The 12971-nt window shown below is 38.8% G+C and overlaps 1 protein-coding gene across 1 annotated transcript in view; it reads left to right on the top strand.

The window, feature by feature from the left end:
* Positions 1–12971, top strand: part of snd1 (staphylococcal nuclease and tudor domain containing 1) — a 293111-nt gene that overhangs the window by 208932 nt on the left and 71208 nt on the right. Inside the window, exon 18 of the mRNA XM_062064859.1 lies at positions 4017–4158. Coding sequence (XP_061920843.1) covers positions 4017–4158 — 142 coding nt within the window. The remainder of the gene's footprint in view (positions 1–4016; positions 4159–12971) is intronic.

Raw genomic sequence — 12971 nt, 5'->3', positions numbered from 1 at the left:
ACAATAAGAACCGTTTTCATTATAACAAACATAAATAGTGGATTAGGTAGTGCCTTTAATACTGCATTTGAAATGTGCAGCCAGTGGTGAGTAACAGTGGTTACTAATGAAAGGCTAATTGAACACGACAGCTCGGATAGCGTTGTTAGTTTTCAACACCTTTTGGCGTCATTTGATGACTTCGCGGGAGTGAGAGAACACATCCTGGTTATCATAATGAATAACATTTATTTTACTAACAACTTTTGCGTTCACACTTGATAATAGATACTTACCTCGCCTCTGGACGTCCCTCAATCGGATGCTTTCTCGGCAGGTGCTGCAGCATCGAACTTGTGCTATTGTGATATGCGAGCTCCACTTAGCAATGTTTGCATATGACTGCGTTTTCCTTCGACTGTTTTAGATTCTTAATTCCCTCGTTTTGCTATGGCTCTTGTCCACTGCTTTCTGCGGCGTCTGACATTGCGAGGTATGTCGTTGAAAAAGTTTACTAAACTCAAGCGTATTTAAAGGAGCGGTGTTGTGCAGTGCAGGGGGCGTATGATCTGACGTAAACACGCTGTGCTATACCTAAACAGTCCGTGCGAAACGTGAGCTTTGACTACTAAACACGGCAAAATGCCGTATCAAAAAACTTAACGACGCCTCGAGGCAGCGAAATTTCCCCGAATATATTTTGTAATCGAATTACTCGAGTTACTCTAGGAATCGTTTCAGCTCTAGATGCATGTATTGAAAAACGTAAAAAAATGTTGTGCAAAGAATACCAGAGTTACACCATGGGGTGTTCTCATCTAGTCACATGACTCTATATGACAATACTGCTTGTAGCATTTTGAAACAATTCTTCATCAGTGCGCCTCGGTTCACAGTCCTCAATTGCCATAAACTCACCCGTACTGCCAATTGTGTACGCTATGTGCAACCTTTCTGCCTCATCTTACTCAAGATAAAAATCTAAAAAGACATTCTTTCTGTTTGTTTTTTAGTTTTATTTCAGTTTGTGGTCAGCAGGGCTAATGGATGGTGACACCCTAATCTTTGCCAGCCATAAATAATCCATGCTGCTGCAGCTTTAACCACCACATTGAATATATAGTGTGTGAGTGCGTGTGTGTGTGTTCCAAAGAAAATCCTCATTGTTGATCCTCGAGTTTACGAAGCGCGGCTGCATTTTCCATCTTCATTAACCTCGCTCAACCTCCATCACCTGCTCGCTCCTCCATCCTTCTTCTTTACCTTGCTTGCCGCAATTGTGGAATGAATAATTGATTGTAATTGGGTGGCACGACCCTGTTCGTCTGTCGTTAGTATGGGACAATTATAATATTTCTTCTTAATGTCTCATTTTGCGATTCCAGCGGTTCATCTGTTGCTTGTTTTTAAAGGCCCCAAATCATATTACCAAACAAGACAGGACTGCAGTGTAATTATGGGAGGGTACTCAAGTAGTAAAGCTGACTGAACAACCTGTAAAAGGAAGAGAACACTTCTAAGATGTTAGTTTTGTTTTCCTTCACCTTTTGTGTTGTCTGTGCTTCACACGTATGCTGCTCCTAAAAAGAAGAGTACACACAGCCTGCATTCTGTCTTAACAAGCCCCATTGTCTCTGTACACACACACACACACACACACACACACACACACACACACACACACACACACACACACACACACACACACACACACACACACACACACACACACACACACACACACACACATATATGCTGGTTGATATGTGGCCCCTGGCAAAGCACTTCTTCCTAATGAGCCTCCTGCCCTCCCTTTCCTCCTGGGTAGCCAAAAGAGAAGTAACCTTGATATGCGGCAGAGGGAGGATGCAACCTGCTTTTACACACAAATACACACTCATCCTTTCTATTTGCTGCTTTTTCATCCTGTATAATGTCCTCAGCAAGCTTAGCCCTAAACTTCAATTCTTGAGTTGAGACTACCTTTTAAGTAACTCTGCGAAGCACACGGATCAATAAACCCTCCAAAAGACACTTGAGGTGGATCAAATTAGGGTCACTAATGGTCACTCTACGCTCAAACAAAGCTACTGTTTACGTTTGTGATCCGCCTTCCACCTTTCTGATGGCTGACTTTGACAGATTCATCGTCCATTCATGGCGCCTTGATAACGTTTTAATGTTTCAGCCCAGGGCAGCACCGTTAAATAAAAAGGCCTTGAACTAAATCAATACATTATTGAATAAATAAAAAGGCCTTTAAATAAATAAAAACACAATTAAATGACATTCAGTTGATACAAATGTAATTTAAAGATTTTAAAAAAATTGTGAAGTGATTAAAATATCTAAATTGCACAAAATAAGACCACAAAATTAGATTGTATATCTGCCCATTGATTGATGCTAATCAACATATAACTTTTTTTTCATGTAGTTTTTCATATACTGATGTGCATAAAATTGCTTTTAATGTCTTTGATGTTCAAAATGTATCAAAGTGGCCCCGCATTCTTTAATTTGTCAATATGCGACACTTGGTGGAAAAAGTTTGTAGTCGAATCCTTTGCTTCTAAGAACCTCACTAAGCCATCCAATTTCTACCATATTTATCTGAGTACTTTTCTTCAGGAGGAAAAAGTGGCAAATGAGATCAGTGTTTTGTTCTTTGTAAGAGACTGTATTCGTGATATACGTTTCTTTTATAACTTTGGAAGAATAACCTTTAGGGATCTAGCATTATAACGTTGTAATATCAGTTATTTTTAATATACTTTCTTGGCAACAAAGACATGCACCTGGGGATAGGTTGATTGGCAACACTAAATTGGCCCTAGTGTGTGAATGTGAGTGTGAATGTTGTCTGTCTATCTGTGTTGGCCCTGTGATGAGGTGGCGACTTGTCCAGGGTGTACCCCACCTTCCGCCCGAATGCAGCTGAGATAGGTTACAGCACCCCTGCGATCCCAAACGGGACGAGCAGTAGAAAAAAATGGATACTTTCTTGGCAGAAGAAACATAAAATATTGTTAGAAGACATATTCTTTTTTAATTTTTTCATTTTAATTTGTTAAAGTTTTAGAATGTTTTTATTTGTACATGCAAATTGAGATTTCACTTTGCTTCATTTACAGTTTATGTGATGTTGTAGAGTTTCGTCTTTGATAGTAAAGTTGTAAAAAACCCGCACCTTCATCTCATATTTTCTTAGTGTAGATCGATCACTCTTTTCTAAGAGAGCACAGCATGTTTCTTAGACAGCAGTGTGTTTATACAAGTAGAACTGGTGGGATATTGTTTCCTAATGTGGAAAGACGTTAATGTGTATTGTATTAATGTTAGTATTGAAGCGAGAGAGCGCACTAGCGCCAGTCGGTCTGTGAGTTAATCAAATTGAAGTTATCACTTTTTTTTTTACATTTTAATTTAAAACGGTAATGAGTCTGAATTTTTATCGAGGTAATCAATTATCGAGGTATTTTATCGTTACATCCCTAATAACCTTATGGCGGCTAGATCAGCATTCGTGTGATGTTGACACCTAGTGACCAATGTATAGTACTATATGTCACAATTTGTTTTTGGGGGGATTTCCATTACCTCTGCTCTTAAAACAAAACAAAAATTGTGCCATGGATTCGACTAATCGTCGACGAGGTGCAACATGTAACAAATCAGATTTGACTATAACAAATATGTATTTGTTATAGTCAAATATAGTTATAGCCTTAATACAAATGTATTTATTTTAATTGGCATTCTAGACCCGCTTTTTGGCCCCTACCCACCAGTTGCGAACCGCTTGCTTAGAGTGCTTAAGGGAACAATGAGGACTATCTTTCTCTGAATGTTCTGAACTCCTGTTGCCATAGCGCTGAGTAGCCCAACATCTAGAAAACTGAAGTTGTGTTTTTAACCCACAGCCCCTCTGCTGGTCACTGCCAAGTAGTGCACTCCAATCAGAGTGCTTCAATTTTCCACACGGCGACCAGTTATTGGATTGATATTAATATTTAATGCATCGTGTCGTGTCTTAGGTTTGGGCGAACTATGAGGAGAAGCCCAAGGAGGAAGTGGTTCATGTGACCGAGGAGAAGGAGCGTGTGGCCAGATACAAGCCAGTTTTCGTGACAGAGATCGCAGACACGCTGCACTTCTACGCCCAGGACGTGGAGACAGGTACAGTACCAGATTGTTGCGCTTTGTTCTAATATGTATGAACGTCACTCGTCTAGTTCTTTTGGGATGGTGTCGAATAAATGTGACATTTGGTGCGGAATAAAACATTCATTGACCACCGCATTGACCACCCGACACTAACAACAAACTTCCCACTCCTCATTACGACGGAATGGCGGGAATAAATCATCTCCTGTCACTTCTGACTGAAAAAAGCTGAGAAAACTAACAATCCCTGCTGTTGTTTCATAACACATGAATGAACGCACACTTAATATCTCCCCTATTGCCGCTTTTGTGCTTGGTAATGGCTCATTTTTAGGGAAAGTGTGCTAAAGTACATACTACAAGGGGGTGTTAACGAAATGAAGAAAATACTCTATTTACATGATTAAAGGAGTTATTCTCCTCTGTAAAACCGTATAACAAAAACACAGGCCGTTCTATATTTTTATATTTATTTTGTCTTTAATTTCATTTTAAACATTTTTTTTACAAAATCAAATCTTTAAAAAAAAAACAAAAAAAAACTAAATTTTTTTAAATACTGGGGTCAATATGAAAATACGGTACAGTGGTACTTTGATTTACAAGTAGTTTGGATACGAGGTCTCTTTCGGTTAACTTTGGTGATTTAAGGAATGCCACAGTGAACCCCAAAGTATCCAACTAAAAAATCTGATTTCACTCGCTTGCCTTAGCTTATTGCAAGCCATAGGCATGGGAAGGAATAAAGTGGGTGTGAAGAACAGTGCTGAGAAGTAGAAGTAGATTATATTCATTGAATTAAATAAATATTTAAAAACAAGAAATAGCGTGTATGCAGCTAGCTAACTTGGTGAAGCAGTTGGAGGCTGTCACTGCTACTCTGCACCATACTGAAGTAAAATGAGTCGATAAAGCCAAATATTATCTAAATGGTGGACATTTATCCATGAAAATATGGAAAAGCTGCTGATGGTGTGTTAGACTTACAAGAAGCTGGAAGGAGATACCGTAAAAGTCCAATCTCCAAGGTAAATGCTATACATTATTACATTTTCTCATAAAACGACTGTAGTTGTTTGTACTATATTCTATTGTATGGTTTTTCATACAATATATCTTGTACAAATGTTAGTTTTTTTTCTTTTCAAAATACATATTACATGTTAAAACTGTGCTGTTTAGGGGATAAGCAAGGGATAAATGGATTTTAATTTATTTCAATGAACTTGATTTGAGTTATGAATCTTTTGAGTTTCGAGCTCGGTCATAGAACCAATTAAGGCCGTACGCTGAGGTTCTACTGTACTATTGAGATAATTATTGGTTGTAATAGATACAAAAAAAACAATATTTGTTCACTATAATTTTAATTCGCTGCATATGGATGAGCAGGTGTCCCAAAACGTTCCTCCCTCCTGTGTTTGCCTTCAAGACTTGTTTAAAGGCCATACGATTGACTTGCTGTACATGTAATAATTGGCCAATCACAGGCCGAGGATGCTGGGAGCCAAACATCCAAAGCGTGCGCTCACAAGTGCTCCACTTTCTTTTCATCATCATCTATAGCTGTAGGCGAAGACATGTAGCAGCAGCAGAGCCTCTGGCTAACATCGCTCGCCCCTCCTTACCCCCGTTTACCCTCTAGCTGTTAACTCACTGATCAAAATCAGGTGTCACATGGACAACGTTGAGCCTTTAGCATCGCTGACTGCAGGGCACGCATGCAGGAATGTACTGTATTATTATTATTATTATTATTACTATGGTATATGCAACACATACAATTAATTAAGTCAGCAGGGATAAAGTGGGGAAGTAAGTACTGACCCCTCATCTTCTATCCATTCCTGTTTCTCTTTTGTTTTTGCTGATACTCCCTGAAAGCAGCATGACGTCCTTGAAGAGAACACCAGCTGAGTGATTTTTGCACTGTCACAAAACAACTCCTTCTAAACGGCGACCTTATGAGGCCAGGATGAGCTCTGAACCGACCGCAAGATTTTGTCCCAATACCATATCGACCCCAATATGAGAGCACCCCTCTTTTTCAAGACCTGTTTTTCACAAAATATTGTTGGCAGTGTGAGATTAAGCCTAAGTGCTCTTGGGTAGGCTAACAGCTAACCAGTACTAGCCGTCTGTTCCATCAATCATCCTGGCCAATATTTATTCCCCGGAAAACAAATTGGACACTTTCTGTGACCAACCAAGGGACTGTAAGACAATGTTGTTTTCACATATTCTTGAAAATATGGCTTAAGGATGACATCCCAGACTGCCATTGAGCTATAAATGTTAAAATGTTACCATGGTGACAGACATGTTACAACAGGAGGCCTTTAGATTAATGTATGTTTACTGTTGCCTATGCATCTGATAGCTTTTTCTACATTTAAAAAATATATATTTTATACCTTTTTATTTTAATGACTAGGGGTTTCCAGATAACTTTTGAAGTAAATTCGATATTGGAGCCTCGAGTATTGTGAGTGCCGATACCAATATTAATCTAATACGATGTCAGCATAAATAATACATTCATGTATTATTTTGTAGTGTGGAATGTTACAAAATGTTTGATAAAGGGAAATTAGTCAAACAGAGAATAAAGGTAGATATGAAAAACACCAACCTATTTATTATTAACACTCTGGAACGGATATATGGTAAATGGGTTATACTTGTATAGCGCTTTTCTACCTTCAAGATACTCAAAGCGCTTTGACACTTTTTCCACATTCACCCATTCACACACACATTCACACACTGATGGCGGGAGCTGCCATGCAAGGCCCTAACCACGACCCATCAGGAGCAAGGGTGACGTGACAAGGTTGGTAGAAGGTGGGGATTGAACCAGGAACCCTCAGGTTGCCGGCACGGCCTCTCTTCTAACCGCGCCACGCCGTCCCCAACTGTGCTGTTTTAAAATTGAAGTGTAGTATTTTTTTTGGTAACACCTAGTGGCCACAATAGTTAAGTTTAGCTTATGATGCAGTAACTTATGAGGACACATTTTGTACTGGATACTTTCTAATACGCTTGAGCCTTGGCAACTTTGTATGTGTAAGTAATATGCCACTATAATTATTTATTACTTGATTATATTGACGAATGTGCTGTTGAGACTGTAAGAGTGTGCAATTAGGGACACTTATTACATATGTGTGCTATTGTGTGCTTGGTTGTTGTGTAGCTGCTAGATCCTAGTAGCCTCCAGCTTACCATGTTGACCTTTTTTCTTTGTTTTTGGACACAACAAACTAAAAGTACTCTTAACCCATACAATTAAAATAAGAAAAATTGCCTATCCGATTCAATATTATCATTTGAAAAAAAAAAAAAAAAAAAAGTAATATGAAAATTTCAAATAAAATATGTTGTATGACTTGACTAAAATAGAAGAAAAGACCAATCTTGTGTGCTTATTGGAGGACATTTAGATGTTAACTGGCTGTCCAGCTTTGAACAAGTAAACACGCTGCAGGACTGCTTGTATCGGATGCTATATTACACATTTGTTTTTGGACTGATATCCAATACCAATATCCGAACGGCACACTTAATAATGGCACTAGGGAGACAGAGAAAGCTATTTAATTATTTGAATTTTAAAGTGTCTTTTTGAAGAAGCGACTAGCAATAATTTTAGCTTCATTTTATGGTCTTATTGGACAACTTCAGAAACTCTAGCATACCGGCATTTATCGCACATGGCCAATCATGCATGCCCACGCCACAGAGAGATTGCAGACCTGAATAGAAGACATCTCATCTAGTTCAGACTGTTTTTTATTTGTTAGTTTTTTTTAATGCAGTATTATATTTGTGTCAATGAGATAACAATAATAAATGTTTGCAGCTTTGACTTGACTTGTATATTACAGTTGTGTTTCCATCCTTTTTAGCCTCCAGTGTCTTATGGGCGGTTACATCCTATGGAACATTGCACAGATGTGATAAAGAATGACTGAAAAGGCCTCACAGCTGTTTTTGCACTTCAGTGGACATCCACAGAGCCAGGAAATAATCAGCGCACTTTTATCTTCCCTTATGATTGTCACTCGTCGAGATGAAGAAAAAAAAATGGCGTTTCACTTTCAGCGGGTCGTATGAAGTCTGCGCTTTTTCTTACCACCCGCCTCTTCTTCCCTTTTTCCCATTTTAATTATTCTTCTTTAATAGGTCATAAGTGCAGCTTTCTTCATGCATGGCTATCTTTACACAGGGTGCAGTAAGTGATTAATTTCACGTTTGGAATGGTTCCTTCCAAATCGCCGGCAAGCTTGAGGGATTGCACTCCTTAATCCTCAGTTCATTTTGAGGGTCTTTATCTGTTAATGTACTCATTTATCTCTCATTGTCTCACTTTCCTCCCCACACACATTATCTACCCCTTCAAAGGGCTATCTCGCCATTGCGACACCACCGCCCCCTCCTCCTCTATTTTTCCCCCCGCTCTGCGTTGGCCTCTCTCCGTAGGCTATATGTAATTACTGTCAGTAGGGGGACCTGCATAGATCTGGGTGACCTTGCACACTCCAAAGACAGAGGCCACTCCAGGCACAAAGCGAGGAAGTATATCTCCTCGCTTTTCTCCACAAACTTGCTGAATATAACCCATTAAGTGTATTAAGTAGGCCTGCAACGTGCATATTGAACGTTGCTTGAGTTGTTTATCAAAGAGAAGTAGCAGTCGTTGACTTCCAAACAGAAGCTGCCTTCTAATTAAACAGGACAAGTGGCCCGCTAAGGAGGATAAATGTTAACAATCTGTGCTGCAAAAACAGCTTAGTGGCGATCACGTGATGACATTTGAAAAAAATAAGGCGGATGATTCCAAGTGATGTTGCACAAGCAGAGCAAATAAAGCATGACGGCCCCAAATAAAGTGTATTTAAATTGGACAAACCAGCACGAAAATATAAAGAACTGAAAAGAGGTAATAAAAAAAGAAAACAAAATACAGCCTGACTCGAATAGCTGAACATGCTAAATCAAACTGTCCATGTTTAATTGGAATCACTGCCAAATGTAAAAAATTTAAACTATTTCCAATTATTATACTTTTTTTTATAAAAATTTTTTAGCCATTTGTAGTTGATTGTTTGACTCCTAGCACAGAAATCTTGGTAGTGCTGCCTTCCTTCTTTGTATATTATGATTGCCGCCAAAACGGTCTGTATTAGGTTTGTACATCTCTATATTAAATGGTGATTCGGTATGAATCTCGATACATGGGTTACGATACGATTCGCTAACAATACTTTTTAAAACATTACAATTCGATACGATTCAATGCGATACAATACGTTTTGATGCAGATGGAAGCTTTGCATTGTGAAAACATAATTAAATGTATTCTATATCATGTCAGAACAAAGTCAGGTGTTTATATTTTAAATAGACACATACAAAACAGGCGGTGCCTGCATTAATTATGAGCAAATAGTCATCTGGAAGTATGAACTTCAAGGCAATGCAATCCATAAACTTAAAGAAAATAAGATGTAACACTTTTGGAAAAACTACAAAGTATTTACTGTTGTTTGCTCGGGTAGCAACAATTAAATACAGAGAAAAGTAAGCTGTGCATCAAGTATCAAGTAGAGGTGTTCTAACACCACAGTAACACAAGTGCAAGATACATTTAGCTTCAGTGTAGAAGCTCCAATACTTTATTTATTTACTATTTCGAACGCATTAAAAAATACATCTGTCGTCATGTCTTTCATAATGGTTGTGAATGATAGGCAACATTCCAAAAAAAGTGCAGTTCCACTTTAATTGTAAGCAGTATCAGTATTCCAGAATCTTTGCGGTCTAGAAGGATCGATCGAGCCAATTAGAAAGCAATACTAAAATATACCGTTACTCGGTATACATCCTTAATGAACAGTGTAGTAGTTGATGTGATTACATTGCAGAGTTGTGGCTAAGTTGGGGCTGGAAGTCTTTCAAATCAGTGTCTTTGTCTTGCCAGTTGATACGTCTGCTAGCATTAGCATCCCTACCTCCCGCATCGCCGGCTTGATTGTTTTGATGCCACCACAACAGGTGGGTTCTCAGATTAGTCCTGCTGCCGCTAATTTATCGCTGCTTTCCAAGCTTTAAAATTGGCCGTACTTTTATCCAACTGAACAGTCTTTAAAACATTTTTTTTTCAATCCAAACGTTAACCACACTTTAGATTTAATATTAGCAGGTGCATTGTTTGTAAACTCTTACGGTGCTGTCTCCCATGTTGCTCTGTTGCTGTCAGTCACCAACGAGAACAGAACTCTCGTATTACGTCATCACAGAAATCTTGCAAGATTAGAGCGGACATATTTTGTAGTAAATCTACAAGCAACCGGTCCATCCATACTATATATAGATTGATCCAGAAGCTTGCCAAACGATGTATTCATATCTCTAAATGTAAAATCGGTTTCGATTTGTACTGATGATTTTTTACACCCCTAGTCTGTATAATTAACTCCGCCCCCTGGCACTCCCTCCATGTACACCCACCATCAAGATAAGTATCGTTTACATTTGAACCGATACTAGTACCCAATCACTATTTGAAAAACGGTGCCTGAACTGGTACTTAAAAATGGAAACATGCAAATTTTTGTAAAAAACAAACAGCAGCACAAAAAACATGTTATTCTTATTTAATTTTGTAATATTCAAGTTGAACAGACCAGTAATTTAAATACTTCAATTATATAAATTAAATGGTAACTAAGTTTAAAAATACGTAATACATCCACGACAAATTGTCATAATTATTCAAGCAATAGAGAACATGCAAAAAGCAACTTTTGTAATCTTGCGCTGTGGGGCTGTGTGACGGCTGCTGTTGTTGTGTGTAGGTCAGCAACACAGTGTAAAAAAAGTGTCGTACTTTGTGTGCTTTTGCCAGGACACCACATTACTTACAAGACGTTACTATTATAATATCACCTCCATACACTTGGTGCAGGTTGCTGAGACTGCATTAATTTACTGTACACAAAAATAATGCATTCACAGCCTCTTCTTTTTTCGGTGTGGTTACTACCGCTTCCGTTGGCACAGGTGACACTATGGAACCATTTGGTCACACTCCTGAGGACCTCCAAAGGGCAGACCCGTGCTGCAGAGCCACCTCTTCAATTTGCCAGTGTGGTCTTTAAGAGTAAATAGCAAACTTTACGAAAGTATCAGGATTTCTATTTGGAAAATGTCAACTGTTGAAATACAGACGTATACGTTGTTTAACGTGCTAACACTGTGTAATCTTTGCAGAAAACAAAGCAATAGACAAAGATATAACTTCTGAGGGGGCAGGCCTAGAGCATTTACATGAGCATGCCCGTATAAGTGAATGTGGCATGGAGTGATGTCAAAGTAACCCCACTTAAAAAAAAGAAAAGAGACTGCGACTGATTGCAGGCCTCATTTCCAAATACCTCATTATTTGACTCTTTGACATAATTTGACACTAGTGTCACGAATTGTAACAATTATTGGTCAAAAAGGAGAAACAGCATAATAGGTGCAGCAGCTTGGGGAAAAAATAAGATCATCATCAGCTTTCCAAAACCTGCCAACATAAACTTCACTTATGTTTACAGGGAAACATTAATAATTACTAAAGTTTATTATTATGATTATTATTGTTATTATTAATATTGATATTACTATTATTATTATTAATTTAACTATTACTAACAAAACAAAACAATGCAATACTAAAAACACACCTTGGTGGAGATAATAACACGACTTTGTTTAACTTTTGTCATCCTAGCTTCCTCTAAGATTTCACCTCCATTAAAATAGCCACAGAGGCTAGCCACCCTACCGTATCCCTCCCTTATCCCTTACTTACACATCTAGTGCCCGTTTTTTGGCGCCCATTCAGACAGGTATTGAGACACACATACACACATTATATGCACTCCCTCTGACCCGGTGCCGCTCGGCCCATATTATTCACACTTCTAGCTTTTACACACAGCAGCTGTTCATCACTTAATGATGCGGCCTCTGATGATGAGCCCCCTTAGGCGGCAGGCAGGTGCTCACTACCATTTCTCTTCCCAGTACACTTCAGACCCCAATAGACTATGTTTTTTTAAATCTTAATTCTGTTTTCTCAGAGTATTTCAAGCTTGTCATGTGTGATGCTTGTGCAAATATTTATCGTTAGGGAACGAGAGCACTTGTTGCACTCCTGGCCTTATTGGGATTATTTGCCTGCCTTTGCTTTCAAAGCTTTATTAGAATTCCATGCAGCCTTGGAATGTGTAGCTACATCCCCCCACGATTCCTTCTGCTTCATTACAAGCAACATTGCACTTATTTCCTTCTTTCAGTAATGTCCCCCTCTAGCCCGGAACTTTATCTGCAGGTTTTGACTTGTGATTGTTTGTTTTCTATTGATAAACATGAAGTATATGAACAGAGCGTAGCGTAGCTCGGTTGGTAGAGCCGCCGTGCCAGCAACCTGAGGGTTGAAGGTTCAATCCCCGCTTCTGCCATCCTAGTCACAGCTGTTGTGTCCTTGGGCAAGACACTTCACCCACCTGCTCCCAGTGCCACCCACACTGGTTGAAAAATGTAACTTAGATTATGGGTTGCACTATGTAAAGCGCTTTGAGTCACTAGAGAAAAGCGCTATATAAATATAATTCACTTCACTTCAGATGTTAGATGTCACAGATAGGTGTCATGTGTGGAGTAAACAACAAAGATAGGTGTCAGGTGGGGAGTAAACAACCGACAGGAAGGAAAGAAACAGTTTTTATTTCAACAGACTCTTACGCCGTTCCTGTCTTCACAATAAAAGTGCT

The sequence above is a fragment of the Entelurus aequoreus genome, linkage group LG12, assembly GCF_033978785.1.
Source record: "Entelurus aequoreus isolate RoL-2023_Sb linkage group LG12, RoL_Eaeq_v1.1, whole genome shotgun sequence".
Classification (NCBI taxonomy): Eukaryota; Metazoa; Chordata; class Actinopteri; order Syngnathiformes; family Syngnathidae; genus Entelurus; species Entelurus aequoreus.
Note: the sequence above shows the minus strand (reverse complement) of the source record. Positions and strands in the feature narration are given on the sequence as shown.